Source organism: Natrix helvetica (assembly GCF_964273705.1).
Source record: "Natrix helvetica genome assembly, chromosome: 1".
Taxonomy (NCBI): domain Eukaryota; kingdom Metazoa; phylum Chordata; class Lepidosauria; order Squamata; family Natricidae; genus Natrix; species Natrix helvetica.
In genome coordinates, this window is record NC_138548.1 from 311,513,756 (window position 1) to 311,541,002 (window position 27,247).

At 43.3% G+C, this 27,247-nt stretch overlaps 1 protein-coding gene and 1 pseudogene across 2 annotated transcripts; one reads left to right on the forward strand and one right to left on the reverse strand.

Annotated features, from left to right (window-relative positions):
* Positions 1 to 1,145: 1,145 nt before the first annotated feature.
* On the forward strand, positions 1,146 to 26,694 carry UQCRC1 (ubiquinol-cytochrome c reductase core protein 1). Its single transcript, XM_081939855.1, has 13 exons — positions 1,146 to 1,289; positions 3,621 to 3,761; positions 6,287 to 6,373; positions 10,066 to 10,195; positions 10,585 to 10,783; positions 17,938 to 18,017; positions 18,985 to 19,100; positions 20,695 to 20,838; positions 21,558 to 21,718; positions 22,446 to 22,531; positions 24,539 to 24,627; positions 25,711 to 25,786; positions 26,476 to 26,694. The coding sequence occupies exons 1-13, from the start codon at positions 1,215 to 1,217 to the stop codon at positions 26,538 to 26,540; spliced, it is 1,449 nt and encodes a 482-aa protein (XP_081795981.1). The 5' UTR covers positions 1,146 to 1,214; the 3' UTR covers positions 26,541 to 26,694.
* LOC309384143 (transcription factor JunB-like) lies at positions 8,293 to 9,152 on the reverse strand (annotated as a pseudogene). Its single transcript has one exon. The product of its transcript is annotated as a transcription factor JunB-like (transcript).
* Positions 26,695 to 27,247: the final 553 nt, after the last annotated feature.

The following is a 27,247-nucleotide window of genomic DNA, read 5'->3' on the forward strand; positions in this document are numbered from 1 at the left end:
CCTCTGGAGCCTGGGGAGGGAGAAAAAAGCATGTAAAAATGGGGGGGGGGCGTTGTGCACGCATGCGCACTGGGGATCGCGCGTTGCATTATGGGTGCGGCACGCCCGCACACGATCCCCCCGCGCTCCCCCCACTTGTGGCACGCGAGCCAAAAAAGGTTCGCCATCGCTGGAATAGGTGGTACCTGGTATAACCGTAGTACATAACTGTGACAGGAATCTAGGAGTCCTAGTGGACAACCAAATAAATATGAGTCGGCCGTGTGCTGCAAAAAAGGAAATGCATTCTTAGGTTGCATCAGCAGAGAAATACTATCAAAATCATGTGAAGTACATAGTAAAAGAAGTTGGGTATAGAAAATGTATTAACAGTTAATATAATTAAGAGAGTTTAAATAAATCATGATGAGGATTGTTATAGTATAAGACATTTAAGATATTGGAAATTAAGCTGAGAACAGATTAAATAATGAATATGATTGTAAATTTTAAATGTTGGCACAAAATATTTGTACCCAGACAACACACTGGGAAATGGATTGTTTATATAAAAATAAAATATTTTTTTTAAAGTTGACAAGGTTGAAAACCTCTGTAATAAAAGGTAGACAAGTTCTTTAAAAAAAAAAAAAGATTATGTGAAGTATTAGCACAGCCCAGATAAAGTAACTCATTTAAATAAAAATCTATGCATATAAATAACAAGGAAGAATGTTTTTTTAAAAACATCATAGAAAATATAGATGGGCTAGCAAGAGTGACCAATCATGTCTTCGCCGACCTTGATGTTTTTTTGTTTGCTTTTTTGAGTGGGGTTTTATCAATAGTTTTATCCTAGATTTTTTCAACAGTTCTGATTTAACATTGCTTTTCTCGTTCAAAAATGTCAACGATCTCATTGGGTCACCACGGTCAGGAGGAGCTACAGCAGGATAGAATTATAGAATTATAACCATTCAAAGACTCGCGCTTCTAACAGTATTATGATGATGAAGATGATGAAGATGATGATGATGATGCTGTCTGGAGAATTCTGGGAGTTGAAGTCCACAAGTCTTAAAAGTTGGCAAGTTTGAAGACCTCTGCCTTAGCACAAGAGGGTTCTTCCTCCTCCTAGGGACCGCCCCCTCCCCCCCACCTTTGGAACTTGCGCTTGCGCTTCCCTGGAACTCACGCAGCACGCAGGCGCAGTTGGCCTTCCTGTCAGGGGCAAGATGGCGGCGGGGTCGGTGTACCGGGCTCTGGGTTGTGTTGCTAGCCGGGCTCTCCTTCGGGGCTCCTGCGCACCGGTGAGTCGGTGCCCGGTTGGATCCCTGGCAAAGGGGCGAGGAGGGGTGCCTAGGGGGGGGGGGAAGCAAGCCGATCGGGGAAGACGGGCGGAGTCCGCCAGACTGTGCGTCGCCTCCTTCACCGTCCTCGAAGGTCACAGGAAGGAAAGGGCGGTCGGGGGAAACGCTCCCTCGGTCCGAATAACGGGCGTTCTCCGGAAAAAATAAAATACCGGCAGATATTTACGCCCTTTGAGCCATTCTGCTCCAGCTTTTACCCTTTGGGCGGTAATGCTGCGAGCCTTTCTTTAATGCAAACAGTAACAGAGTTGGAAGGGACCTTAGAGGTCATCTAGTCGAACTCCTTGCTCCTGCAGGAGACCTGGCTTTTGGGACCCAAAAAAAGGCACGAGCCTTCCCCTGCACGTTTTAGCTTTTCCTGGACAAAGCAGATCGTGGTAAATGAGAGTCACTGGACAGACGGCCACATTGCTTGGCCCCGTTTAAGGATGAAGCATCCCGCCTTCCCTCGCCAGCACGTGGGGCGGCTTGTTTTGGCAGCTGAGGAGTAGTGGCAGTGCCTGGAGAGCATGGCCCAAACCTTTTATTTATTTATTTGTCAAGCATGTATAAGATAACAGATATAAGTATAAACATGGTTAGGAATACATGAAGTGGATTCGAATAAATGGGGACTTGTTTCCAAATGTTGAAAGGGGGCAGTTTTCACCCCCTTAGCCTGCAGACCAGCTCATCACTGTTATTGTTCATTTATATCCTATCATGGGATAGTAATATTAAAGCCGGGCTGTGAAAATCATGGTGACTGCAGCTCAAATCTATTAGGCTATTGGGGATGCAAAAAAGACAAGGGGAAAGCAGTTGCTGCAGCACAGCTATTGTGTTACAAGCAGGTTTTCTGTACATTATAGGACAATTTAAGTTTCTGCTGGTGTTACGATTCCAAGAATATGGAAATAAAAGCTCAAGTGGGTGAGTTGGACATAGGAGGAAACAGCCAAGGGACTTATTATTTCTTAATGCTAATGTTTCTCTATATGCTGCCTTATTTTGTTCCGCTGTTGAATTCAGGCCTAATTGCCACATATTTCTAGCCAAAGACCTGTTTGAAAAGATACAATAAATAGAAATTTTGAAGTAGCAATAGCACCTAGACTTATATACCACTTCATGGTGCTTTACAACCCTCTCTAAGAGGTTTCCAGAGTCAACATATTGCCCCCAATAATCTGGGTCCTCATTTTACCCACCTCAGAAGGATGGAAGGCTGAGTCAACCTTCAGCCTGTGAGATTTGAACTGCCAAACTGCTGGCAGCCAGCAGTCAGCAATAGCAGAAGGAATGGATGATAATAAAATCTCTGCCCCTTTTAATTCAGCCTTCTGAATTAAAAAAAGTTGTGTCTGGAAAAAGTTGCAGCTACTATCAAGGAGCTATTAAGGAATATATGGATATGTTACTGATTTGAAAATTGGGATATAAATCTTGTTAGGGAATCTTAGAACTATTTGTACTGTACGAACATACAACATACTGTAAGGTATAATCTGTATGTTTGGTTTTGAATCCACCCAAGGTGGCTTTAGTCATTCAAATGAATGAATGAGCAAGGTTTTAGCACATTGTATGAACTCAAACTCAATCAAGTAGGCTTTGTTAATATTTTAGCCTACATTGGATTAGATTATTAGATTATTTAATTCAAAAAGTATCAGAGCAATTATATAAAAAATCTGAAATGTGCAAATATGTTTTGGTTTATTGGTTATTGTTCATATTTTTATGTCATATAGTGTTCTTATTTTTGAATAATATATTTATATTTTTGTGTCAATTTGGAAATATAGATCTTTGTTTTGAAAGCAATACTTTTAGTGAATATTCTTGCATTAAATTATTCTGCATTGTAAAATGAATTTTATTTTGGTTTGCTTCAGGAGGATATGTACTAACAATTGTATTTTCCAATTGTCCTTTGTTCATCAGAGAGAAATATAAGATTGTGTTCAAATATTCATTAATTTTCTTGTCAAAGTCATTCTTAATAATTATGACTTTTTAGTATAATTGCAGTTTATTGTATAGCTTCTGAAGTCTCATATATTTGTGTGATATTAATGTTTAGTTAATGTATTCCTTTTCCATAGACTGGTGCCTGATTTTTTTTAAAAAAAACTTTTCTTACTCTTGATTTGTGTCATAACTTACACATAAGATACTGTGGTTGAAATATATAATCCCAGAATAAAATATAATTTGTTATAGGTATTCTATAATTTTAATATATATGTTTGTTCTTTTATATTATATTAATTAATAAACATTTTTTAGATATCCTTGCAGGGCTTGGTGAAAAGAGGCAGCACTGCAACCTATGCTAATGTGCTATCCAATCTTCCTGAGACAGAAGTTACTACTTTAGACAATGGCTTACAAATAGCATCAGAAAAGTCAAACCACCCTACATGTACAGTAAGTTTTAATTTGGTTTTTTTTAATGTTGGAATTCCTGTTTTTTTCAATTGGGTCTATACTCAATTCAGGCTTGATATTTTTAATGGAAGGAAACAAGTAAAACCTTTTATTAAAAGGTATAAGTTTTCTTAAGCTGCAGCTCATTTCATCAGATGCATAGAGTGGCTAGACTGATTACATTTATATATTTCCAAAATAAAATAACTCCCTTAAACTGAAAGTTCTAAAACCAACTTAATGAATAGCAGAGTCCCAAGTGAATCTTTTATTGCTTCCAAGCTATTCAGAGAAATATAATCTATACTTTTTTATTCTAGAGAAGTCAGAGATTCCACAGTAGAAAAGCCAAGATAGCAGAAAGATTTCTGAAATATCACTATGGAGTTCTCTGAGTTTGGTCGTTATCCTGTAGATAGCTTCAATTCCTGCTTTTATTTTCTTAATGTCTAACTAGTGAGTGTATTCTATAATTAATTTTCAATTCAGATAGAACAGTTACAAAGCTCAGCTAGACTTGCAATTTCATGTTGTGAATTTGTAGCATGCTTTAGGTTACTTTGAAATTTCTGCTAGCACAGGTCTTCTTTGGTAGAATTCTTTCAGTGTAGAATATCAAAATTTCCAATATTTTATTGGAAAGTCTGTTGAACATATTATTGTTAAGCTTAATAAATTGATATTGAAATTGAACTTGGAGAATGAGTATATGAAGCATTTTATGATTCAGTGGGCAAAGAATTTTGGATATAATATAATGCTTGAACAATGAGAAAAATGTTTTTCCATATGGACAGGTTTAAAATTTACATTCATACCATTTAAATAACATTCAAACTGCTTATTCTAACACCAAATAAATTGTCAAGAATCTATAAAGATACTTCACATGAATGTTGGGAATGTGAATGTAACGAAGGAACCTTTTACCTTTTATGGTGAACATGTGATAAAGCAAAGTAATACTGTGTTAGTATTCACATCTTAATACTCAAAGTGAATATAAAGATAAAACTTTTCTTTTTCACTTAATGGATAAAGAAGTGGGGAAAAATGGAACTATGATGTTATACTGAATATGCTGATACCAGAAAGACTATGCACAAAAATGGAAGGATACTTCGATTCCCACGAAGGTTGAATGGCTGCAAACATTGATGGAGTTAGCAGAGATGGCTAAATTGATTGTTTGGATTAACGAATACAATTAATTTCATTTCTACTTGGAAACCACTTTTGCACTTTGTTGTTGAGGTGGGGAAAAAATGAAACTTTGATTTTGCGTTTTTCTAATTAGCTAGGTTGTTATCAAAATATATATTAGCCATTTTATTTATTATTTATTTATTTATTTTCTTGGATTTCTAAACTGCCCCGAGTCCCTTTTTGGGAGAGGGGGCGGTTTAGAAATCCAAGAAAATAAATAAATAAATAATAAATAAAATGGCTAATATATATTATTATGTAAAAGTAACAAATTAAGTTTGTATATTATTATCTTATTTTACTGCACCAAAAAGAATCTTCTCCCCTTTATCTTGCACTTTTTCATCTTCCCCTCTTCCCCTGTTTTCCATTATTATTATTTTTTATTTTTTTGCATCTCTGTGATATGTATCTTTTTAAGGTATGGCTATTGCACACTTGGACTATAGTATAGCGTAATCATATCTTTTATGTGCACTGGGAAACAAAAAAAAATATTTGACTTGCTTTATTGTGATACTCACCTTATTACAGTGGTCTGGAACTCAATCCACAATATCAACGAAATATGCTTATAATATAGTGCAGCTATAGTTAATGTAATTTTTTAAAAAGGTATAGTAATCATATAGTAATCATACAAGATCTAGAAGTATTAAAAGGAATGCAGGTTCAGGACTACATTAGGAGTTGTTGAATGGCTGGGATTTGATAGGATTTGTCGAATGCATTGGCCATGTTAGCTGGGATAGCTATGAGATACAATTCAGCAATATTCAGAGATGGAACTTGGGATCTGAAACCTTCCCAATGACTTGCCATACTCTTGATATGGAAGGGAAATTTTCCACATGGAATGGGTCAAGAGGAAGTTTAGTCTGTCCCACGCACATTTTGGGAGCTTACTGAAACCTCATGTACCCCAGCATAGGATTGTCCTCCCTTTGGTTTTTAGGCCAAATCCTGGTGTTACTTTCAGCCTCTGCTTAGATTTTGATTTGTTCACCGAAAAAAACACTGTCTTGGTACTGACACATACAGTTTCTATATTTCTAGGCAAATTAAGGGAAGTTACTTAAATGGCAAGATTATATCCAATAGGGATTTAAGGGTGATTATTCTCTATGTAGTTGAAGTTCTTGCTTTCAGTAGTTTATTATAATTCATTCAATTTGTATGTCTGCCCATCTCAAGTGACTCTGGCCATCAAACAAAATTTAAAAAAAGCAACGGTACAAAAATGTAAATACATTATCGGATTATTTCCTATAAAGCTGCCCTGATATTTAATATATTTAATAAATTCTTTTTTTAATCAGGTTGGAGTATGGATTAACGTAGGAAGTCGTTATGAAACTGAGAAGAATAATGGAGTTGGGAACTTTATGGAACACCTGGCATTCAAGGTGAGCTGAATATGATTGAATTGTATTGCTTCCTACATTTGTGCTATCTACTGCTCTGAATCCAGAGAAACTTGAAAAGGCTTTCCATATTTCAGAAACAGACTTTTAGTCATTATTATGTCACTTGCCAGTCTGATTTAAATTTATTTAGGGCAGTTTTATTCCTAAGAAATTTCTCTGTGTGGAGTCTTGGTCCTATCTGAACTTGGTGGTTTTCTTGTAGACATTTCGTTACCAAACTAGGTAACATATTCAGTGCATTTGTATGCCGTGATACTCTGAAATTTAAATGTATGTCCCTTCAATGAGTATGAGTTGAATTATATTTAAATGAAAAAGATTAAGGAACAAATACTACCGTGTTTCCCCGAAAATACGCCAGGGGCTTATATTTTTTTGACCCACGAAATATGGCCTTGGGCTTATTAAAGGGGAGGGTTTATTATTTTTGGGTTGCCGGGCGGCTGCTCCCTTGTGACTGGGTTCCCGAAGAGCCGGGCACAGCCTCAGGGTCGAATGGCTGTGTTGTGCTGTCGCAGCAGCAACGCAGCAGCCATGAGGTGACCAAGCTTATGAGCAGCCGCCCGGCAACCCCCCTTTCCAGCCGGGTACAGCGCCGCTGACCGACCTAGCAGTACCCGGAAGGCACCAAGCAACGCGAGCGCCTGTTCACCGCCCTCCGCGTCCCGTGGCTCGGTGCCTTCAGAATGCCCCTAGGTGAGTGAATGGGGCTCTGCATGGCTGGAGGGGAGTTTCGCAGCGGCTTTTCCTCTCCCCGCTCGCGCGAAGGGCATCTGCGCTGCTGGCGCCGTCCGCCGCTTGGTTTTTTTTTTCAAAGCACGGAGGATGGATGCCGCTCTGGAAGTACGCTCTATGGTTGTCAGCGGCGCTGTACCCGGCTGGAAAGGGGGGTTGCCGGGCGGCTGCTCATAAGCTTGGTCACCTCATGGCTGCTGCGTTGCTGCTGCGACAGCGCAACACAGCCATTCGACCCTGAGGCTGTGCCCGGCTCTTCAGGAGCCCGCTCGCAAGAGAGCAGCTGCCCAGCAACCCCCCCTTCTTCAGCTGGGCACGGCGCCGCTGACTGACCTAGCGGTACCCCGAAAGCACCAAGCAACGCAAGCGCCTTTGCCCCCACCTCATTCCCGTGGCTTGGTGCCTTCGGGATACCGCTAGGTCGGCGAGCGGTGCTCTGCCTGGTCGGAGGGGGGGGATTGTCCAGAGGGTTTATTTTCGAGGGTGGGCTTATATTTTTGCGCACGCGAAAAATGTCGCAAGGGTTTAGTTTCAGGACATGGTGTATTTTCGGGGAAACACGGTACTATATAGATAATATTATTTGTTCAGCTTACAGCCTTTTGAAAAAATTAAAGGAATAAAATTCTTATATCATTTTCAGTTAACAAAACTATATATAAATGATTTTATCCAATAGGATTCATTATATACATGAATTGAAAGAAAATAGAGATATTGTAAAAGAGTACCTAGCCGAAGTAGTCTCCAGGAGTCAACAACTGATTTAAGGCTATATATAAAAGATACAGTGTTTTCCCAAAAATAAGACAGGGTCTTATTTTCTTTTGACTCCCCCCCCCCCCAAAAAAAAATATGGCCTTGGCCTTATTATCGGGCGGGGGCTTATTATTTTCTGGCAGGTGGGGCGGGCGAGAACTGAGACGCGTGTCTTACCTTTCCAGCTCTCGCTGTTGTGTCCAGGGAAACATGTAAAAAAAAAAAAACCTCGTGAGTTCAATCAAACTTCTTGTGGGAAGGGGTTTTTTTACAAGGTGCTTCCCTGGACACAACGGTGCTGCCAGTCTCTGGTAAGATGTGTGGTAAGAAGGTTTTCAACAACGTGTTTCCCTGCACAGACAGGCCAAGAGACCCGACAGAGCTGGAAGGGTAAGAAACGCGTCTCATGCCTGGACACAATTTGGGAGGTAGCAGATGGGGTAGGGTGGGTGGGGCGCGTTAGACAGTCCCACATTCTTGTTCTTTAAACTCTTCACCTTGTCCTCCAGCTGAGCGATGCGCTCCAGCTTCCTCTTCCTGCATTTGGTGACGCCCAGGCAGTTGCAAAGCCTTTTCCCTCCACCTTGATGCACTCCTGGTCTTCCATGTTAATGGGAGACACGGGCGGGCTTTGCACATCTGGCACCGTTTGGGGTTCCTCTTTGAAACCCCGTGCGGAGTGGGGCAAAGCAAGGCCGTGAGGCTGCGGCGTGTAACTCAGGGTGGCACTGGGGAAGCTGGACATGGTACTCAGGACGCCAGTTATAGCTGGTCAGGTTGGTGTAGATAGGAGATGACTCTTGGGGAAGGGAGGCACTGCAGCTGCTGCTGGCCAATGAAGCTGCTACCATTCGAGACATTGGGGGATGGCATGTGGTTCATCTTATGGAGATTGTCCAGCGTCTTGATGAAACCGTCAGTGAAGCCTTCCTCCTCCCCATGGATAGTAGCATTGTCCCGGTGGCGTGGAAGTGGTGCTGATCACACCGTTGCTGTTCTGAATGTTAAGGTGCTCCAACTCAGGGGCACCTAGCTTAAGTGAAGAGCTCATTGCTTCAGCCGATTGTTGCTGAAGTGAGCCCGGGAAGTAGCCAATGGGGCTCTCTTGTTGGCCATGAAGGTGATGGGGAAGCTGGGACTTCAGGCTGCGGAACGGCTCAGCCGACAAGTTCAAAGCCATGCCCGACTTCAGTGCCTTGTAGTCCTGGCTGTAGCTGGAGAAAAAGGAGTCAGAATAGAAAAGCTACCCCATCTTTGTACACATCAGCCGTGCGCTGGGAGGAGAGGGTGGATACCCGGGCTAAGGCCATCCAAGATGACTCAGGATCACAGGAAAGGCCTTCTCTTATCAGCCTGCCTGGGGCATGGATTGAGTGCTTCTCCCAACATGAGGAGAGAGCACTTCCGACTCCCTCCCAAGCTTCACTTCCAGATTTCAAAGACAGACACAGAAGGGAGGGAAGAAAAGCTTGTCTTTCCGGCGGTTTTTTTACATCATGTGGCAAGTGGGGTACGAGGCAGGGCAGGCGCTCTTTTTGCTGCGATTTGGGGGGGGGGGGCTTATTTTAGATCATGCCCTGAAAAGCCCAATTGGGCTTAGTATCAGGACATGTCCTATTTTGGGGGAAACACAGTAGTTCTAGCATCCCTTACCAAGTACAGTTCATTTTGAGCTTTGGCCTTTCTAACTTTCTCTGTGTAAGAACACGAACCTGCCACAGCAGACCAGGACTGAAGAATCATGTTCCTTCACTTCTGCTTCTTAAGAATACAGTAAATGCATTTAGAAAAGTTTTCATTTCTTCTTGTTTCCTGCTCAATCTAGCTATGACACCTGGGAGTAATATTTGTTAGGGCTATCTTCTTGAACTTCCTGACAAACTCATATTCCTCTCCCTATTTTCTCAGTGAGGAAGCTCATTAGCTTTCTGGGACATCTTATTGGCTGAAAACTAGAATTTTGATTCTTTGAATTTGTCTGTTAAGATGAATGTAATACCATATCACCATTTGCCACCTCAAGGTAGTCTTCATTTAAACCAGAGCTTGTATTCTAACTTAGTTGATGTGGCCATAGACCCTTTAGAAAGAAAATCCTTGCGATATAATATGAACTTCGTAAATACTGAAATTGCTGCAAGCACTAAACACAGCATTGATTATTAATGTTTTATTAGGGCACAAGTAAATACCCTCACGCCCAATTTGAAAAGGAAGTGGAAAGCATTGGTGCACATCTTGACAGCTACTACTCTCGTGAAAAGACAGCTTTCTACATGAAAATTCTACCCAAAGATCTTCCCAAAGGTAATACAATTGTCTATGAGTTTGACAAAATTGCTTTGTTTGCATGTTTGCTTTCATTGAACAGTAGTAGTAATACTATTATTCTCTTCCATTACTATTGCTATTCCATAAATAGTAATAATAATTTATACTTTCTCAGCAATTGGCATCTGAAGCAAAGGAGATGGGTGGTTGAAGTTAAAATCAAAAGATTTGCAGAAGAAGAAGACAATTAGTAGGCTAGGAGGGGAATGCATTTATGGGCAGAAGATACAAAAGGGTTGACATTGGCCGTGGCTTGCAATGCCATAAATGTTCTCTAGTTTTGTTTTTGATTATCTCATCTTGGAATGTCGTGGTAACTTTTTAATTTAATTTGACTGGATGATTCAATAGCACGTCTTTTTTAGCAATGGAGATTCTGGCTGATATAACACAGAACTGCAGCTTGGAAGATTCTCAGGTTGAAAAGGAGCGGAATGTCATCCTTCAGGAGATGAAAGAATCCGATTCTTGTCTGTCTAATGTCCTCTTCAATTATCTTCATGCTTCGGCTTATCAAGGCACAGCTTTGGCCCAGACAGCTGAAGGGACAACAGCAAATATAAAGTGAGTTGAACAGAAGTGACATGATTAAGACACACAGGTTTCAGTTAGTTAATTGAAAGAAAGGGTGAGATAAATATAAGTCTCATTTAAGTTGCAGATGTCTACACAACAATTTGCACACAAAAAAAGCCAGCCATTTATCTTAATTACTACAATATACATTAGAGAAACTGAGTGTTGGGAGTTATAGTTAAAGAATCTATACCAGTGATGGTGAACCTATTATACACATGCCAAAGGTGATACACCACCAGTTTTTGGATGACCAGCCAACATTTACCAACATCTGAGAACAATGATTCTCAAAAGAATATTCGGTTCTCACACAATTTTCTGGGAAGCTCTGGGCCATGGGGCAATTGCACCGATTTCCAAGGTTTGTACCCCTTGAGGAACAGCATGAGGTGGCCTTTTTGAGTGGCAGGGGTAGCACTAGGACAACTTGAGGTCCAAGAGTCAAGTTAGGCATATTCTGAATTTTTGACATGCCAAGTCTGAAAGGTTTGCCTTTCCTGCTCTAGCAATATCAACCTGGTGCAAGCATTATGATACAGATCTGAAATACACAGTTCTACTTGCTTACTGCTTTTTTCTTTCTTTTTTTGGCTTCTAAAGAAATATCTCTGAGTAGTTAATGTAAATGTGTATGTGTTCTATGTATTCAAAAATATTGTCTACATAAACTATGACTGGTGGGGTGAAGAAATTGATTGAAAGGAAAAAAAACCAGTGACAGTTTGATTTTTAAAAAATTCTAGAACAGAATTGAAAATATTTTAAAATATTTTATTTAAAAAATAAATAAATATTTTTATTAAACTTTTGGGAGAGGCTGAAAAAGAAGATTAGTAGAAGATCTCGCCTGGTGTTTCATGATCACATACTGTACATATGCATGCACATACATATGCTGTACACACACATATATTAATCCAGTGCTTCTCAATTATTTTCTGTCATGCCCCCCCTAGGAAGAAGAAAACATTTCGCGCCCCCCCCCCGCACGACTGTAAATAGTATCATTTGTCTATAAAATTGTTATAAGTACACCTCTGCATAACATAGCACACCGGTCTTTCCTCGTCTCCCACCGTAGTCACATGCTTTCTTTCCTCTTTCCCTCTTACTTGTCTATCCTTCCTTCCACCCTCCCTTCCTCCTTCCCTTCCTTCCTGCCTCCCTTCCAGTTCCCTCCTTCCTCTTTCCCCCTGCCTGCCTGCCTTCTTTCCCTCCTGCTTATCTATGCTTTCTTCCTTCCTTGCACCTCCCTCCCTTCTGCCTGCCTGCCTTCTTTCCTCTTTCCCTATCCTCCTATCCTTCCTTTCTCCCTCCCTCCTTCCCTGCCTCCCTTCCAGTTCCATTCTTCCCTCCTTCCTTCTGCCTCCTTCCTGCCTGCTTGCCTTCTTTCCTCTTTCCCTCCGGCGTGTCTGCTTTTCTTTCCTTCCTTCCACCTCCCTTCTGCCCTCCTCCCCTTCTTCCCTCCCTCCCTGCCAGCAGCTCCTCCGGCATCCCAGCTGGAAGCAGCAGCACAACAGTCGCCGTTACCAGGGGCGAAGGGGTGGCGGTGGCAAGATCGGGCGACCGCCGCCCCTTTGTCCCTTCCCCAACAGCGGCTGTTGCGCTTCCCGGCTTGAAATGGCAGCGCTGGGGACTGCTCAGAGACTCATCAGAGCTGTGCAAAAAGTCTGCTTGGGCTGGAGGGGGGGAAAGGGAGGGAAGCCTGGGACAGCCCGTCCTCGCCATCGCCACCCCTTCGCCCCCCCCTGGTAGCGGTGGCTGTTGTCCTGCTTCTTCCAGCCGGGATATATTCTGCCAGGCCCTTGGCGGCATCCCGGTACGAGGGGCGAAGGAGAGGTGGTGGCGAAGACGGGCGGTCCCATGCTTCCCTCCCTCCCACCCCCGCCCGAGCAGGCTTCTTGCACAGCTCCAGCCCGCGGCTCCAATGAAAATCCACAGTCCGAAGTGCTGCCACTTCCAGGCGGGATATATTATGCCTCGCCCACGCCTTCGCCGCCGTTGCACCCAGATGGAAAGGGAGCCTTCGCGCCCCCCTTTACGGAGCCTCGCGCCCCCCCAGGGGGGGCACCCCCCACTATTTGAGAACCGCTGTATTAATCACAGACCATTTAGAATACATAGCAGAAAAAAGAGTTAGCAAGGTTGCTATTATATGGGTATAAAGCTATTACAGTATCTACTTGTTCTGCTTCAGGTTCTGCAAAGCCTCCTCCCAGAAAGTAACAAAGAAAACAGGTCAGGGAGAGGATGTGTAGCATCCCAGACCCTGGTCAAGCATCGCTTATATGCCATGTCCTGGATGGAAGATAGTGTCTTAATTCAAATCCAATGTGTTAGCTCTTATGCTAATACCCACATGGCTAAGGCATAATTATAAAATATTGCCTGTAGATAACTTATACGTGCACATATACACATGTACTAAAAAAGAAGCTATGACCCTTAATAAGCTGTTGCTTGGCTTCTTTCACCAGCTATTTTTAAGAAAGGCAGTAAGTCACTAGGAGTACTTGAATGTTTTTTTGTCTGTGTCTCATACAGTGGTGAAATAAGTTTTCATTGTTACAAACTACAGCTAAATCTTTATTAGTACAATCCTTTAAAATGGGGGTTCTTAAACTTTGCCTTAAGCACTCAGAAACCGCTCTTAAAAATCTACATCTTAAAACACTTAGTTGCTTTTGACCCTCTTTCCCAATCCAGACTCACTAGCATAACATCCTCTCTCACTTCCAGCCTTGTATTTTATATTTTTCAGTCTCTGAAGTGGGGCGTGGGAGGAGTCACAGCTGGGTATTAACACGGCCCATTTGCCCGGAGACTGAGGTAAATCTTGAGGCCACACCTCTGCTCCTCCTGACTCCCCCAGATTAACCTCAGTCTTTGGCCCAGAAGGAGTACTTTTCTGACTCTCCCTTCGATTTGAAGATTACTTACCTTTCCATTGTTTCAACTTCTGACCACCTCTCCTCACTTGCGCTTCTCTGATTGCTAGCTTTGCACAGATGGAGCTTGCTGCACTAGCAAAGCGCCTCTGAGCGGCTGGGTGGTTGTGGGGAGGGGGGCTTCAGTCGCACGCCACAGGTGCTGCTCGATGCGATCCCCGAGGAGTCACAGCCGGCCGGAGGATCGCAGGAAGTCCGAGGGATGGCGGAAGACAACCGATCGGAGCAGTTTCAGACTGCATGTTCGGTGGTTGCCATCTTGGACTGTGGCCATCTTGAGAGGAGCATGTGAGTGGAGCGCGTAGTTGGCGTGCCTGGTCACAGACGCCGCGGGTGCTCAAAAGCCACCGCCGGAACCCGGGAGGGAGTTCTTTGGTCCTTGCTCCGCCAGTAATCCGGGGAGGGCCCAACTGTTTGGCAGTAGGCCAGCAAACGCACCGCGGATCGGCAGCTCAAGGCAAGCGGAACTCTTAAAGGCGTAGGATGTGCAATCAAGCCGAGGCCGGCACAACAGGAGCGAGGTGGTGAGCGTGACCGTGAGTAAGGATTGTGGCAGAGGCCACGAGAAGCAGGGGAGCAGCTGGCCCTAGATCCCCAGAGGACTCTGATCCAGGCGAGGGGACATCCAGGGAGGTTCCTCCAGTCACCAGGAGGAGGTCTACCTCCAAGAAGAGCACCTCTAAGGCTGCAAGGAGGGAGTTCCCCAGCAAACTACAGACTGGTCTACCGCTGGTTCAAGATGGCTTCCCTCAAGTCCATCCTGGAAGGTATCCGACAAGGGACTTCCTAGCCTCCATAGACCTCACGGAGCCCTACCTACACATCATGATCGCCCCCGAGCACCTTAGGTTCCTCAGATTCTCCCATGAGGGTACCCACTATCAATACAGGACCCTTCCCTTTGGGTTAGCGTCGGCCCCCGGAACCTTCACCAAGGTATTGGCCGCAGCAGTGGGGCACCTCTGTTCCATCCCAGTCCGGCTACATTGCTACCTAGATGATATTCTCGTCCTGGCCAAGTCAGCTGCCAGGGTCGAGGAGGATCTGGGTATCACAATCAGCACCTTGAGGTCCCTAGGGTTCTCCATTAACGTAGAGAAGAGCCATCTGGCCCCCTCCACCAGGCTCCAACACTTAGGGACCATCATTGACTCAGTGACTGTTCGGCTGGGGGCACACCTGGAGTCCCAGCTAGCGCAGGGCCACTGGACCCCAACGGACCTGTGGAAGAACATCAACTGGCTGGAGATCAGAGTGATCCACCTAGCCCTTCGGCACTTCAAGGCAGTCTCCAGTTGGCATATCCTGGTCCTGACGGACAACGTGGCAGCCAAGGAAGGCAGCACTCCAAGGCACTACGCAACGAAGCTCTTCGGCTGGGGAGCTGGGCGGAATGGAACCTCCGATCGATCCAGGCGAAGCACATCTCCGGGGTAGAGAACCAACAGGTGGACTGGCTCAGCAGAGACAGTGGACAACGGGGAGTGGCAGCTTCATCCCAGAATCTTCGAACAGATCTGCCAGAGATCGATCGGCTGACAGTGGATTTCTTCGCCTCCCCGTCGAACACCCAGCTTCCAAGATTCATCTCAAAGTTCCCATCTCGAGGAGCAGTGGACACCAACGCCCTACGCTGCAGATGGCTGGCAGGCCTCCTCTACGCCTTCCCTCCCCTTCCCCTCCTCCCCTGGGTCCTGAGGAAGCTAGTAGTAGAAAGGGCCGAGGTCGTCCTAGTGGCCCCTATTGGCCCCGTCGTCCTGGTTCGCAGATCTGGTGGACATGTTGAAGCTACCCCACTGGAGGATCCCACAGGGGGAGGTTGCCCTGTGACTGTGGCTCCATCTGACCACCTGGCGCTTGAGCGGGAGCAGCTAAGGGAAGCCCACTTTTCCGCCAGGGTCATCAGGACCATTGAGGCTTCCAGAAAGGGTTCCACCACCCGCATCTACAACGTGTCCTGGGCCGCCTTTGCGACCTGGTGCCGGGCTGCGGGGATTGACCAGACCTCGGCCTCTGTGTCCCAGGTACTGGACTTCCTCCAGGAAGGCCTAGAGAAGGGGTTGGCCCACAGTACCCACATGAGGCAGGTCTCAGCCTTAGCCACAGTTTGGGTGGGGCGGTCTTCTGTTCCTTGTCGCAGCACCCCGTCATAAGGTGATTCCTCAGAGGGGCAGTGAACCTTCGGCCACCAGCGGTCCACCTCTTTCCCACCTTGGACCTTCCCATAGTGCTCCAGGCACTGCTGGAGGCTCCTTTCGAGCCCCTGAGGGAGGTGAGCCTAAAGTTCCTGACCCTCAAGGTAGTCTTCCTGGTAGCGATCACCTCGGCCAGGAGGGTGCCCGAGCTTAACACTCTTTCCAACAGGCGGATTTCTGTTCCTTCCACGACAACCGGGTCGTCCTCAGACTTGACCCTGCCTTCATACCCAAAATCAACTCTCCCTTCCATAGGGCTCATGAGATAGTTCTTTCGGACTTCTGTCCGAACCCCTCCAGGGAAAGGGAAAAGTCCTGGCATTGCCTGGACATAAGATGGGCCCTGCGCATATAACTGAAACGCACGGCAGCCTTCAGGCAGTCGGAGGCGCTCTTCGTCTCCTTCCAACCTTCAACCCGAGGAGCTAAGTTCTCTCCGGCGACCATCAGCAGATGGATCAGACTAGCCCTCTCCAAGGACTATGAGGCACAAGGGCTCCAGGTACCGGAGGGCATCACTGCTCATTCCACCAGGAGTGCGGCCACCTCCACGGCCTGGGCCACCCAGGCACCCATTGAGGAGATCTGCAGAGCAGCTGCCTGAATGGCAGCCGCCCTCGCCATTCATCAGACACTACCGGCTGGATGCCTCTGCCTCCGCGGAGGCTGCCTTCGGGAGGCGGGTTCTGCAGGGAGTCCTGGACTCTCGAGGGACTCAGGCCCAATGATCCCTCCTATGGACATCTAGCTTTGGTATGTTCCAGCTGTGACCCCTCCCATGCCCCACTTCAGAGACTGTCAGTTGGTCTTACCTGAACTGCATGTCTCGAAGGTGGCGTGGGAGTAGTCCCACCTGTTAGGTGGGCTCTGCGCGTAGGGGCCTGAGTAATTAGTTCTGGTCAGTCAGGGACTGGGAAAGGTGTGTATGTGTGTGTGTGTGTGTGTCCGTCCGTCCTGCTCCCTTCCTTCCCAGGTGTCTCTTCAACCAGACCATCGGTTAATCTGGGGGAGTAAGGAGGAGGAGCAGAAATGTGGCCTCAAGATTTACCTCAGTCTCCGGGCAAATGGGCCGTGTTAATACCCAGCTGTGACTACTCCCACGCCACCTTCGAGACATGCAGTTCAGGTAAGACCAACTGACATTTCCACATCACACAAACGGAAGTACACAGTCACACAATTGTAGTTCTTTGCTCATTGCAGACTCATATCCCTCCATGTTTTCTCCTCCGTCTCAGTTCCTTCTGCAAAATGAGATAAAATAGCTTTGCTGGAAACTGGTCTTCTCCAGGCATGATTACTTTTTAAATTAATTTACTCAGATTCCATGGAGATCTGTGGAAATGTCTGGTGCGTGCACAACATATATATGCATCAAATTCTGAGAGAATATGTGAGGAAGATGTTCGAACTTTGTTTTAAATAATTCTGTGTTTTTTTTCCCTTCACTTAGTATTTCTGAAATTAGTTCAGCATTATCCTCATACTGCTGAAGTTGGTATAAAACAAAAGAGACACCTGATGGCTTTTGTAAAATATTTCTAAGACACATTTAAGTTGAAAAATCCTATTGGGGCAAAGAGTTAGCATACGTAAAAAAGGCAAAATAGTAAATCCAACATTAAAACCAACATAATACAAAGTTGAACCTTTCCCAAATCGTAAAATCAACTCCAGTTCCAGCTGCTACCTTGGACAGAAGAACAAGATGGCACATAAAGTTATTGTGTCTTTTTCAGTGTTTTCATGGCTTCTCTACACAGATGCAGAGCAATCCAAGGAAGACAGTTGGTTTGAAGAGTCCTCTTGGACATTCAAAAAGGTTTTTGCCCCTTTCGATTTTAATATGGCGCCCAGCCCTAGATTATACTAAGTAATATATATGTTTAAAAAAAATGAAAAGACAGTATGTTTCTAAGCTCACAGATATCACATTCAACACAACACCATACTTTTTACAAATTGTAAATTATTAAAAGTATTTTATTTCTTCTAGGAAATTGACTCGTTCAGATATAGCAGAATACATGGGAATTCATATCAAAGCACCTCGCATGGTCCTAGTAGCTGCTGGAGGTTAGTGTAAGCTGGTCTTCTTTTAATGTCATCTTTTATAAATAAGCTCTAATGCTAGAGGGGTGTAATCATGACTATATGATACAAGCAAAGATATATGTTTAGGATAATGAAGCACATCGAGTCAGATTCAGCCCTAAAAAAGTAAACCAGGGGAATATACACATTTCTATTATGGCAGAAGCAAAGCACTGGAAAAGTTGGGGATGGACTTCTCTGGGAAATAGGCTGCTGTAAGGGGAGTGGCCTCTTCCTCTACCACTGATATCTTTGGCTTTTTCACTGTTCTCTCCCTTCTGTCCCCCCCCCCCCCCCCCGATAATTTCTATCCAGAATATCTTCATGCTGTGCATGAACCAAAATGCCCCCAAATGCTCTACTGAGGAACCCCAAATAATGGACTGAAATTATAGGAAGGCAGTAAAAAAATGCTATCACTAGGAATAGACAATAGAACCAAAGGGTTAGTGGTAGTTTGTTCTCCAAGCTTGTTGTTTAATTTCCAAACAAGCTCAGAGAAAAAAACCACCCCCAACATCTACCATCCGAGCTACCATTTCTAATGGAACCAAGGGCCTAGTATAGAGAGCCACAGAGTTGGCCTTGAGAAACTATGCAGAAATAATGATAGAAAACGCATTAAGCCCAAGAAACAGAAAAAGAATGCGAAAGAAGCTCAGAATGGATGTACTGTTATTTGCTGGGGTATAAGAGGGAGGGGAGTAAAAATACAGACTTTTAAGATTCTGCTACTACTGCCTGTAGCCACGATCTAAGTTGTAGAGTCTGTTAAATGGGCTGTCATCCAGAGGAGATTTCACTGGGTATGTTCAGAAAAAGTTATGAGTGGGGATGTTTTAATTTTATATCAATTTGAAGAATAGCTTGCAGCTGTTTAGCAAAGATTTCTCTCTTAGCATCCTCTGTTGGAAGAAACAGTATTCATATGGACCCTGTTTTTTAATAGATGTTGGTCATAAAGAGCTGGTGGATCTTGCCCAGCAGCATTTTAGCAATGCTCCTCTTAATTACAAAAGTGGTACCGTACCTATTTTGTCCCGAAGTCGTTTCAGTGGGAGTCAGGTAAGAGTCTTCCTGGCCTGGCATTATCATAAAATAAAATGTGCATGGAAATAAATGCAATAGAAATTTTACTTATCATGTTTCCCCGAAAATAAGACAGGATCTTATTTTCTTTTGCCCCCCCCCCCCCCAAAAAAATTTTTTTTTGCTTGGGCCTTATGGGGGGGGAGGCTTATTGGTTTGGGGTTGCCGGGTGGCTGCTCTCTTGCGAGCGGGCACCCGAAGAGCTGGGTACAGTCTCGGGCAAACAGCTGTGTTGCGCTGATGCAACAGTGCAACAAAGCCGCCATGAGGTGACCACGCTCATGAGCAGCTGCCCAGCAACGCCCCTTTCCAGCTGGAAAGGCCACTCACCGACCCAGTAATATCCCAAAGGTGCTAAGCCGCATGGCGCTCTGCCCGGCTGGAAAGAGAGGTTGCGCGAGCACTTGTTCTGCCTCCAGCTCGTATGCCTCCCAGCCTCACCATGCCCAGCTCTCCCTGCAGGGCTGGGCCAGGGCTCCACCACAGCCCTGTTACCGCCGGCGCCACCATGCTCCGAGCCTAACAGTCTTCCAAACTCGAGATCCGCTGCCGAGTCTTCTGGCAGAGACCGCTCTGGGACTACACTCTATGGTTGTGGGCTGGCTGTGGGAAGACTCTCTATGCTGGGTGAGCACACACATATGAATCCCCACTCACAGCTGTGGGCGCTCCATTTGCACAAGCGGTGGGCAGCTGTGGGCGCTCCATTTGCACAGAACCACCCACTCTCGTCCCACTCTCTGGTCTCCAAAGCCAGGAAGTTTGGGGAGGTCTGATCTATAAAGCTCTACATGGCCTAGGCCAAGCTCTTTGTGAGACCAGCTCTTCCATTGTTTTTGCTCGGACTGCCAGATCTATCAGAGTATGCTGTGGATCTTCCCTATTAAACAACGTCATCTTGTTGGGCCCCTCTGGCCCTCAGAGCTTCCCTCTGGCTATTCTGATAGCCCTTATCCTGTCTCCCCCCCACACACACACACACAAGTCTTTTGGCCAGAAAGTTAAGCAAGCTCTGCTGCTGATGTAGGTTTTTGTCATTGAGGTATATTGCTTTATCTTGTGCATCATGGTTTACTGATTGTAGCTGTTACTTTATTTCTTGTACACAGCCCAGAATCACTGTTGTGAGATGAGCGGCCATATAAATCATTTAAATAAATGTGTATCTGGCCTTGAATATTCTCCTCGCATAGTATAGCTATTTTTAGCAACTCAACACTTTCCTGCGAAGTAGCTACTTATTTTACATCTGAAATACATTTAGTGTTGAAGCAGGTTAAGGTATTAATATTGGCCCTTTCTTTGTGTTCACTTCTTCACTTAAATTCCTGGCCTCCCTTTCTTGGCTATCACAGCAATAAGAAGGCTGAACGTCCGTGCTTATCACAGCCACTCTCAAGTTCTCAATGCAAGATATGCTCATTTAAAAAAAGTGGGATGAAAATATTTTAAAAATAAAACATGAATTCTCTGTTTTGGTTTTGGTTTAATAAATAAAAAGGGAAATGTTATCTGCAAAAAGATAAGACTGGGCTTTTTATTCTCTTTTCTTGCTTCATACACATTTTAGGTCACAGTCAGAGATGATGAATTACCTTTGGCTCACGTTGCTTTCGCAGTGGAGGGGCCTGGCTGGGGTAGCCCAGACAACCTTGTTCTCCTGTTAATTAATTCAATCATAGGACGCTACGACCTTACCTTTGGTGGAAGTAAGGTAAGGCATCGTGATTGGCATGTTCGTTTTGATTGATTATGATGTCAGTGTTGACACTTAGCAACCACATAGATACATTTCCTCTATGACAATCTGTCCCTAATCTGGTCCTTCAAGTCTTCTTTAGTGCACCCATGTCCATTGTAACTAAATCCATCCATCTTGTTGTTGGTCATCATCATCTTCTCTTTATCTACCACCTTTCCCTGCATTAGAGCCTTTTCCGGAAAGCTGGGTTTTTACATAATGTGTCCGAAGTACCTGATATTTTATGCCTTGAGTGAGAACTCTGAGTTGATTTGTATGATGATCCATTTCTTGACCGTGCCTGAAATTTTCAGGAATCTTTGCCAACTTGGAGCATTCCTTCTTCCACTAGCCATTCTGATCCGGAACACTTGATTATCTACTGCTGATTTAATTTCTCTAAAGTTACAGATGAACAGCATAGCTAATATTCTGGTTTAAGTAAAGTCCCTTTTTGCATTCAGTTTATTTTTTCTAGGAATCCAATTTTGTTGGACAGGTGCTGATTTGCATTATGGTATCTGAATTCTGTGGCAAGGATTTTTTTCGTGTTATGTTTAAGAAATTCTCTAATGACTTCGTTAGGCTTCATCACTTGGCTATTTCAAAGTTAATTACTGTGAATGAATACTTTGTTGGTAATGAGCTATGTCTTCATTTTTGCAAAGTAAATCTTAACTATCTGTTTGTAGAATCTGTACAGCAAAATGGCTGCTGATTTTGCGGAGCATAACCTCTGTCAAAGTTTCCAGACCTTCAACCTTTCCTACTCTGATACAGGACTTTTTGGTTTTTATTTTGTCACGGGTCCTTTAAATATTTTACACTCAAGTGATTGGGGAAGATATGAATGGTAAGGATGGTTTCATTTTGGTTTTGTTATTTTTATTTTGTAAGAAAATGGTGCTATATGGGCCTGAAAATGGACTTCAGGAAATAGCTTTCCAAGGATTAATGGGAAAAAAATATTTGCAAATGGGAAAATGAAGCAGAAGCAAAATAATCTCAAAACCTCTTCTGAAAGATCCTAGTGTGATATACTGTATTGCAGCTTCTATATTAGAATCTAATTGTATTTGTTATGCCTCTACAGAGAGTTTTGATTTAAATATTAGCTCAAGTGTATACTACTCTTTCTGTTTCATCTGTCTATATGTTTCTACTGTGATGATCTTCTTCCTTCAGCTTTTATGTAGAAGAGGGGTGTGAAAATCAGCCGCGGGGTGCTTAAATCTGGCCTGCGGGGCCAGCCTGGAAATAGCAAAGGATTGGCCTGCAGTGCCTCTGGCAGCCAAAATGGGGCACAGGGGGCCGTGTGCTCCCCCCCTCCCCGTGGCCCATTTTGACTGGCAGGGTACTGCAGGAGGCATCTGTCCTGTCTGCCCCCCCCTCCCAAGCCAACCTACGGAGGAGAAGTACAATGCTGATCCGACCCTCCAGTCTGACACCCCTGATGTAGAATAACAAACCTAGTTTCCTTGCTATCAACAAGCATAGGTTTTCTAAAATGGAAGGGAATTGTCATTTAAAGATGTATTACATTTGATTAATATCTTTCTTCAACTCTGTTCGTTGTACAGGATGCGCATTTGCACTGACTTGCCCGAACACGACTTGGAGAGAGGCAAAAAAGTTCTTCGAAGGAACTTGGTGGCCCAACTAGATGGTGTGTGTCCTAATGCAGTTTCAATTTTAACACCTCCTGAGCAGGCTTTTCTTTCTTGCGAAAAGTGTAATGAAAGTAACATTTCCCCTGAATTCCTCTCTATTTAAAATGTTTGCTAGTCTTTCTTCTGTGCCACCCAGCACATTCTGATGTCTAAATTGAACATTCTGCAGAAGGTAAACCTGCAAGCCCAGACCCCACGGGTCTCTTTTTTTGTTTGAGTTATGTAACTTCCTGCTCCTTTTGGCTTTATAGAAGGCACCTGTCAGTCTCCCTGGGAAATTTGTAGTCCACCATCCACTATAAAGAATATTACCTTATTAGCTCCAAGCAATCAGGAAGTTTATCAAAAAAACAGAAACTGCACTTTCAGAAGCATAGTTTATTTTTTAGATGATACATACATGTTACCAAAGCCGTTGTTTTAGAAGACACACACCCTTCTATGAAATACTGTTTCTGAAGATAATCTTGCTATCTTCAATTTCTGTTATTTGTATTTTATATGGCTTTATGTTTGTATATAAATATACCATATTTATTCGAGTATAACACGCAAAATTGTCTACCAAAAAAAGAAATCAAAGTTTGGGTGCGTGTTATAAACGAGGGGTGGGGTGGCAGTGGCGGCCGGTCCATTGAGGGCGCAGGCGAATTGTAAATTCGCACTGCGCCTTTTCCGGGCTGCAGCCGCTCACTGTATGCGAGGGCGAAGAAAAAAAAACGTCCCCTCGTCGCGTACAGTGGGCGGCCCGAACTGGGGGTGAGAATTCTTATTATCCGCTGTATGGTCGCCGCTTCATTTCCTCGCCTAGCTCACACATTACGGTAAGCATTGCTTTTGTACAATTCAGTGTAGAATGGGAACAACTCTTTAGTGTATCTGATGATGAATTTGACTTTGAAGCATTTTAAATAAATATTGTTACCGGTAATTTTATTTCGGTATTGTGTTTATACCAGTTTACGTTGTCAATAAATGATTTTTATCATGGCCGCACGTGTTCAACAACGTTTTTTTGTCAATTACAATGCTTGGTGTGAAACAAAATTTTATACCGATTTTTAATCGAAAATTAGGGGTGCGCGTTATACATGTGTGCGCGTTATACTCGAATAAATACGGTAGATGCACACACAGTGAAACCTCTTTTTGCACATTACTTGGACAAAGGGACAACACTATTCCCAGGTGTTCCAAAATATATAAGCATGTTATTGTGGAAATTTATAACGTGTGTATAACAATGTGACTACACAAATAATGCGAACATGTCTCATTTACTACATCTAATCTTATTTGTCTAAGCTTACTATTTTAGCAATGAAATTAAATCTCCAAATAGAAAATATAATAGTAGCAATAATAGTAATAACAGTAATAATAAATGGCAGGCATTGTTGGTGCTTGATTATGCATAGTATGCTGCAGGGTGAAGAAATAATTTTAACGTTTGACCCTCTATTAAGCAATAAACTGTAGACCAATTTGATTTAGTTAACTGTTTATCTACACAGTTTCTTTCTGCATTTGGTAGGGTAGCACAAAGTTACTATGAAAAGTGTTTCATTGTTACTTCTCTCTGTGCATTTTCCCATGAACAAGAGACAGGGTGTATTTTTAAAGTTGGAAGCAACCACAGTCTTTATCCCTCCATGCTAGGTGTAGCCTGATACTAATAATTTCTACCTCTAAAAAATATTCAGTCCACAATTTATGTTTTGAGATTAGCTTTGAAAGGCAGGTGGTTGACTCAAACATCAGGCCCAAACATCAGCCCTTCCTCATCTTCTGCTTTTTGGGTAATATTGAGGATGAAGAACTTCAAAGCTTGCATACTAGTAACGTCCTATATGAAATACCTGACTACAAGAATTTTTGAATGGCATTCATTAGCTGCAGGTTGAAGAAATAATAATATATAATTGTTTGTGTATTGTGGAATCTGCTTCACTTCTTGAAAAGACACTGAATGACTCCATTGACAATCCACTATTATTTTTCAGGTACTACTCCAATGTGTGAGAGTATTGCCACCCAGCTGCTGAGCTATGGGCGTCGGATACCTTTGGCAGAATGGGATGCCAGAATTTCTGTAAGTATTATTGCTTTGTTTGATGAAAGAGGAAGCTTAATTTCACTAATCTTCTTGCATTACTAGATTATAACTGAAACAGTAGTTATTTGCATTATTTTGCAATAATGGTGAATATCTGTAGCTCAGGTGTAAGATGAGGGTGAAGGTTCGTTCTGCGAGCTTGTGGGTTGGCTCCCAAATGTTTCGTAACTAGACTAGGTAACATCTTCAGCAGAGTTTAGGGCATGTCAACGTCAGTGTTCTTCTGTTTATAAGAGCTTCAGGTGTGGGTGTGTCAAGTGAGGGTCTTGTGATGGGTCAGCTGTGAGTCATCAATGAGTCTTGTGGTGGGCGTAATAAGGAGATTACATCAGGGCCATTAGGGAATGAACTGGGGGGGGGGGTTGCATGGGTTGATTGAGGATTGGTGCTGTCTCTGATTGGTTGTGTGGTTGATTTGGAGTCTGAGGAGTTCATAGGCTGGTTGTAGGTCAGTGTGTCTGTTGATGGAATTGCTTGTGGAGTGCCAGGCTTTGATGAACTCAGAAGCCTGGCGATGGTAGCATGGCCGATTATTTTTGTATAATCGAACTGGTGCTGTTTAGTGTTTGCATTACTGTTTGATAAATGCTAAGACATGGCATTCTACTCAGTACTACAATATCAAGGCTGGTATGTCAGTTTTCTGCAATTCTGGAGCCTATCTGGCAACATGCAAAAATCCTTAAGAAATTTGTGATGTTTCTCATGAAGTTCAAGGAGTTCTAATTTGTTGAGGTGCTGGTTTCTGATTCAGGTAATCACTGAAGGAAGTAATCTATGAAGGTGTTCTGTATTTTTGAAGAGAATATTGTATTCTTAGAACACACTCAAGTAATACAATACAATACAATAGCAGAGTTGAAAGGGACCTTGGAGGTCTTCTAGTCCAACCCCCTGCCTAGGCAGGAAACCCTATACCGTTTCAGACAAATGAAGATCAGAGCAATATCAATTTGAGTTTTGCTAATGACGTACAATTTTGGTTGATAGTCATTGTATGTAATTAGCAAATTGTCTAATTTTCTTCTGAAAGTACATCTAATTTTTTCTGTCTTCTAGGAAATTAATACCAAAATGGTTCAGGATGTCTGCAGTAAATACGTATATGACAAATGTCCAGTTGTTGCAGGAGTTGGTAAGTTGATAGGCTTTGAGTTCTGATTGCTAAAGAAGGAGGAAACAATCTGTTGTCATTTTGGTGTGTTAAAAATGCTTCAGATTAACTTTCCCAGATCATGTTCTGGTTATTTATGACAAAACTGAATTCAGTATAATCCCAGATCTGCATGCCACCATTCTAAGACAGCCATAATGAAATTGGACGCCAAGAATGTTTGTGAAAATGTTATTTCTGAGATCAAATTTGTCCTACGACATGAATTATCTGCTTGTAGTTGTACCTTCAATGTTTACCTGTCAGCCCAGAAAAGCTTTCTCTTGAAACTTGCCTGAACAGAGAGATTATTTAGAACCACTGGTGATTTCCCCCACCATCCAGTGCAATTGTTAAGATTCTGTCTGAAACTTTGAAGCAAAGCTCTTTGAAGGCAGTTTCCAAAGAAATAGGAGATAAAATCTTCCTCACCCTCAAATGCCAACTTTTCTCAAAATGCCTGACTTGAATTCTGATAAATTATTGAATCTAATTTATATTCAGAGGGTTTAGGCTACTTGGAAACCTTGAACAGAGAAGTATTGTTACATCCGATCTGACAATGGTTCATAGAAAACCAATAAAACTTCTATCTAGCTCTTCTTTTCAAGCTTATCAAGTAATGCCAGGAGTTTCTTTACGGTATCTCAAACAAATTGGTTCTTTTTCAGGACCTGTTGAGCAACTTCTGGATTACAACTACAACCGCACTTGGACATATTTGAACCGTTACTAGGCAGTCCAATGCAAGATGGAAAGCCTCTGGATCATCTAGATTTTCTTGTGGTCTTTTGTGTCCCAGTGGCAAAATGGATCCCATACATTCTGTATAAAATGCTTTATAACTATGTAAGTGATATCAGAGAGCAAAATAAATTTAAATGAGTTGGTATCCAGTATTTATGTTAATGAGGGAATAAAAGTGAATTTGGGGGATCGAGGAATTATGCTTGCAATTTTTTTGCAGAGTTGCTTAGATGCTGAGCTTGTCGATCAGAGAGGTCGGCGGTTCGATTCCCTAGCGCCGCATGATGGAGTGAGCTCCCGTTACTTGTCCCAGCTTCTGCCAATCTAGAAGTTCGAAAGCATGTAAAAATGCAATAGTGCTCCATGCTCCTTCAGTGTTTAGTCATGCCGGCCACATGACCATGGAGACATCTTGGACAGCGCTAACTTTTCGGCTTTGAAACGGAGATGAGCAACTCCCCCTAGAGTCAGGAACAACTAACACATATGTGCAAGGGGAACCTTTACCTTTATAGATATTAAGTTCTTTAATAGAGAACTGCATATTTACCTTGGCCTTCCAATAGCCTAAATTTAAAATGAAATACAAAAGGAGTTTTAAACAACTAGAGATATCTCGATTTTGCATTGGTAAATAACACTGCTTTATTGAGCCACTTCATTCAGGTTGGTCTTGCCATCTGCCCCTAGAACTCT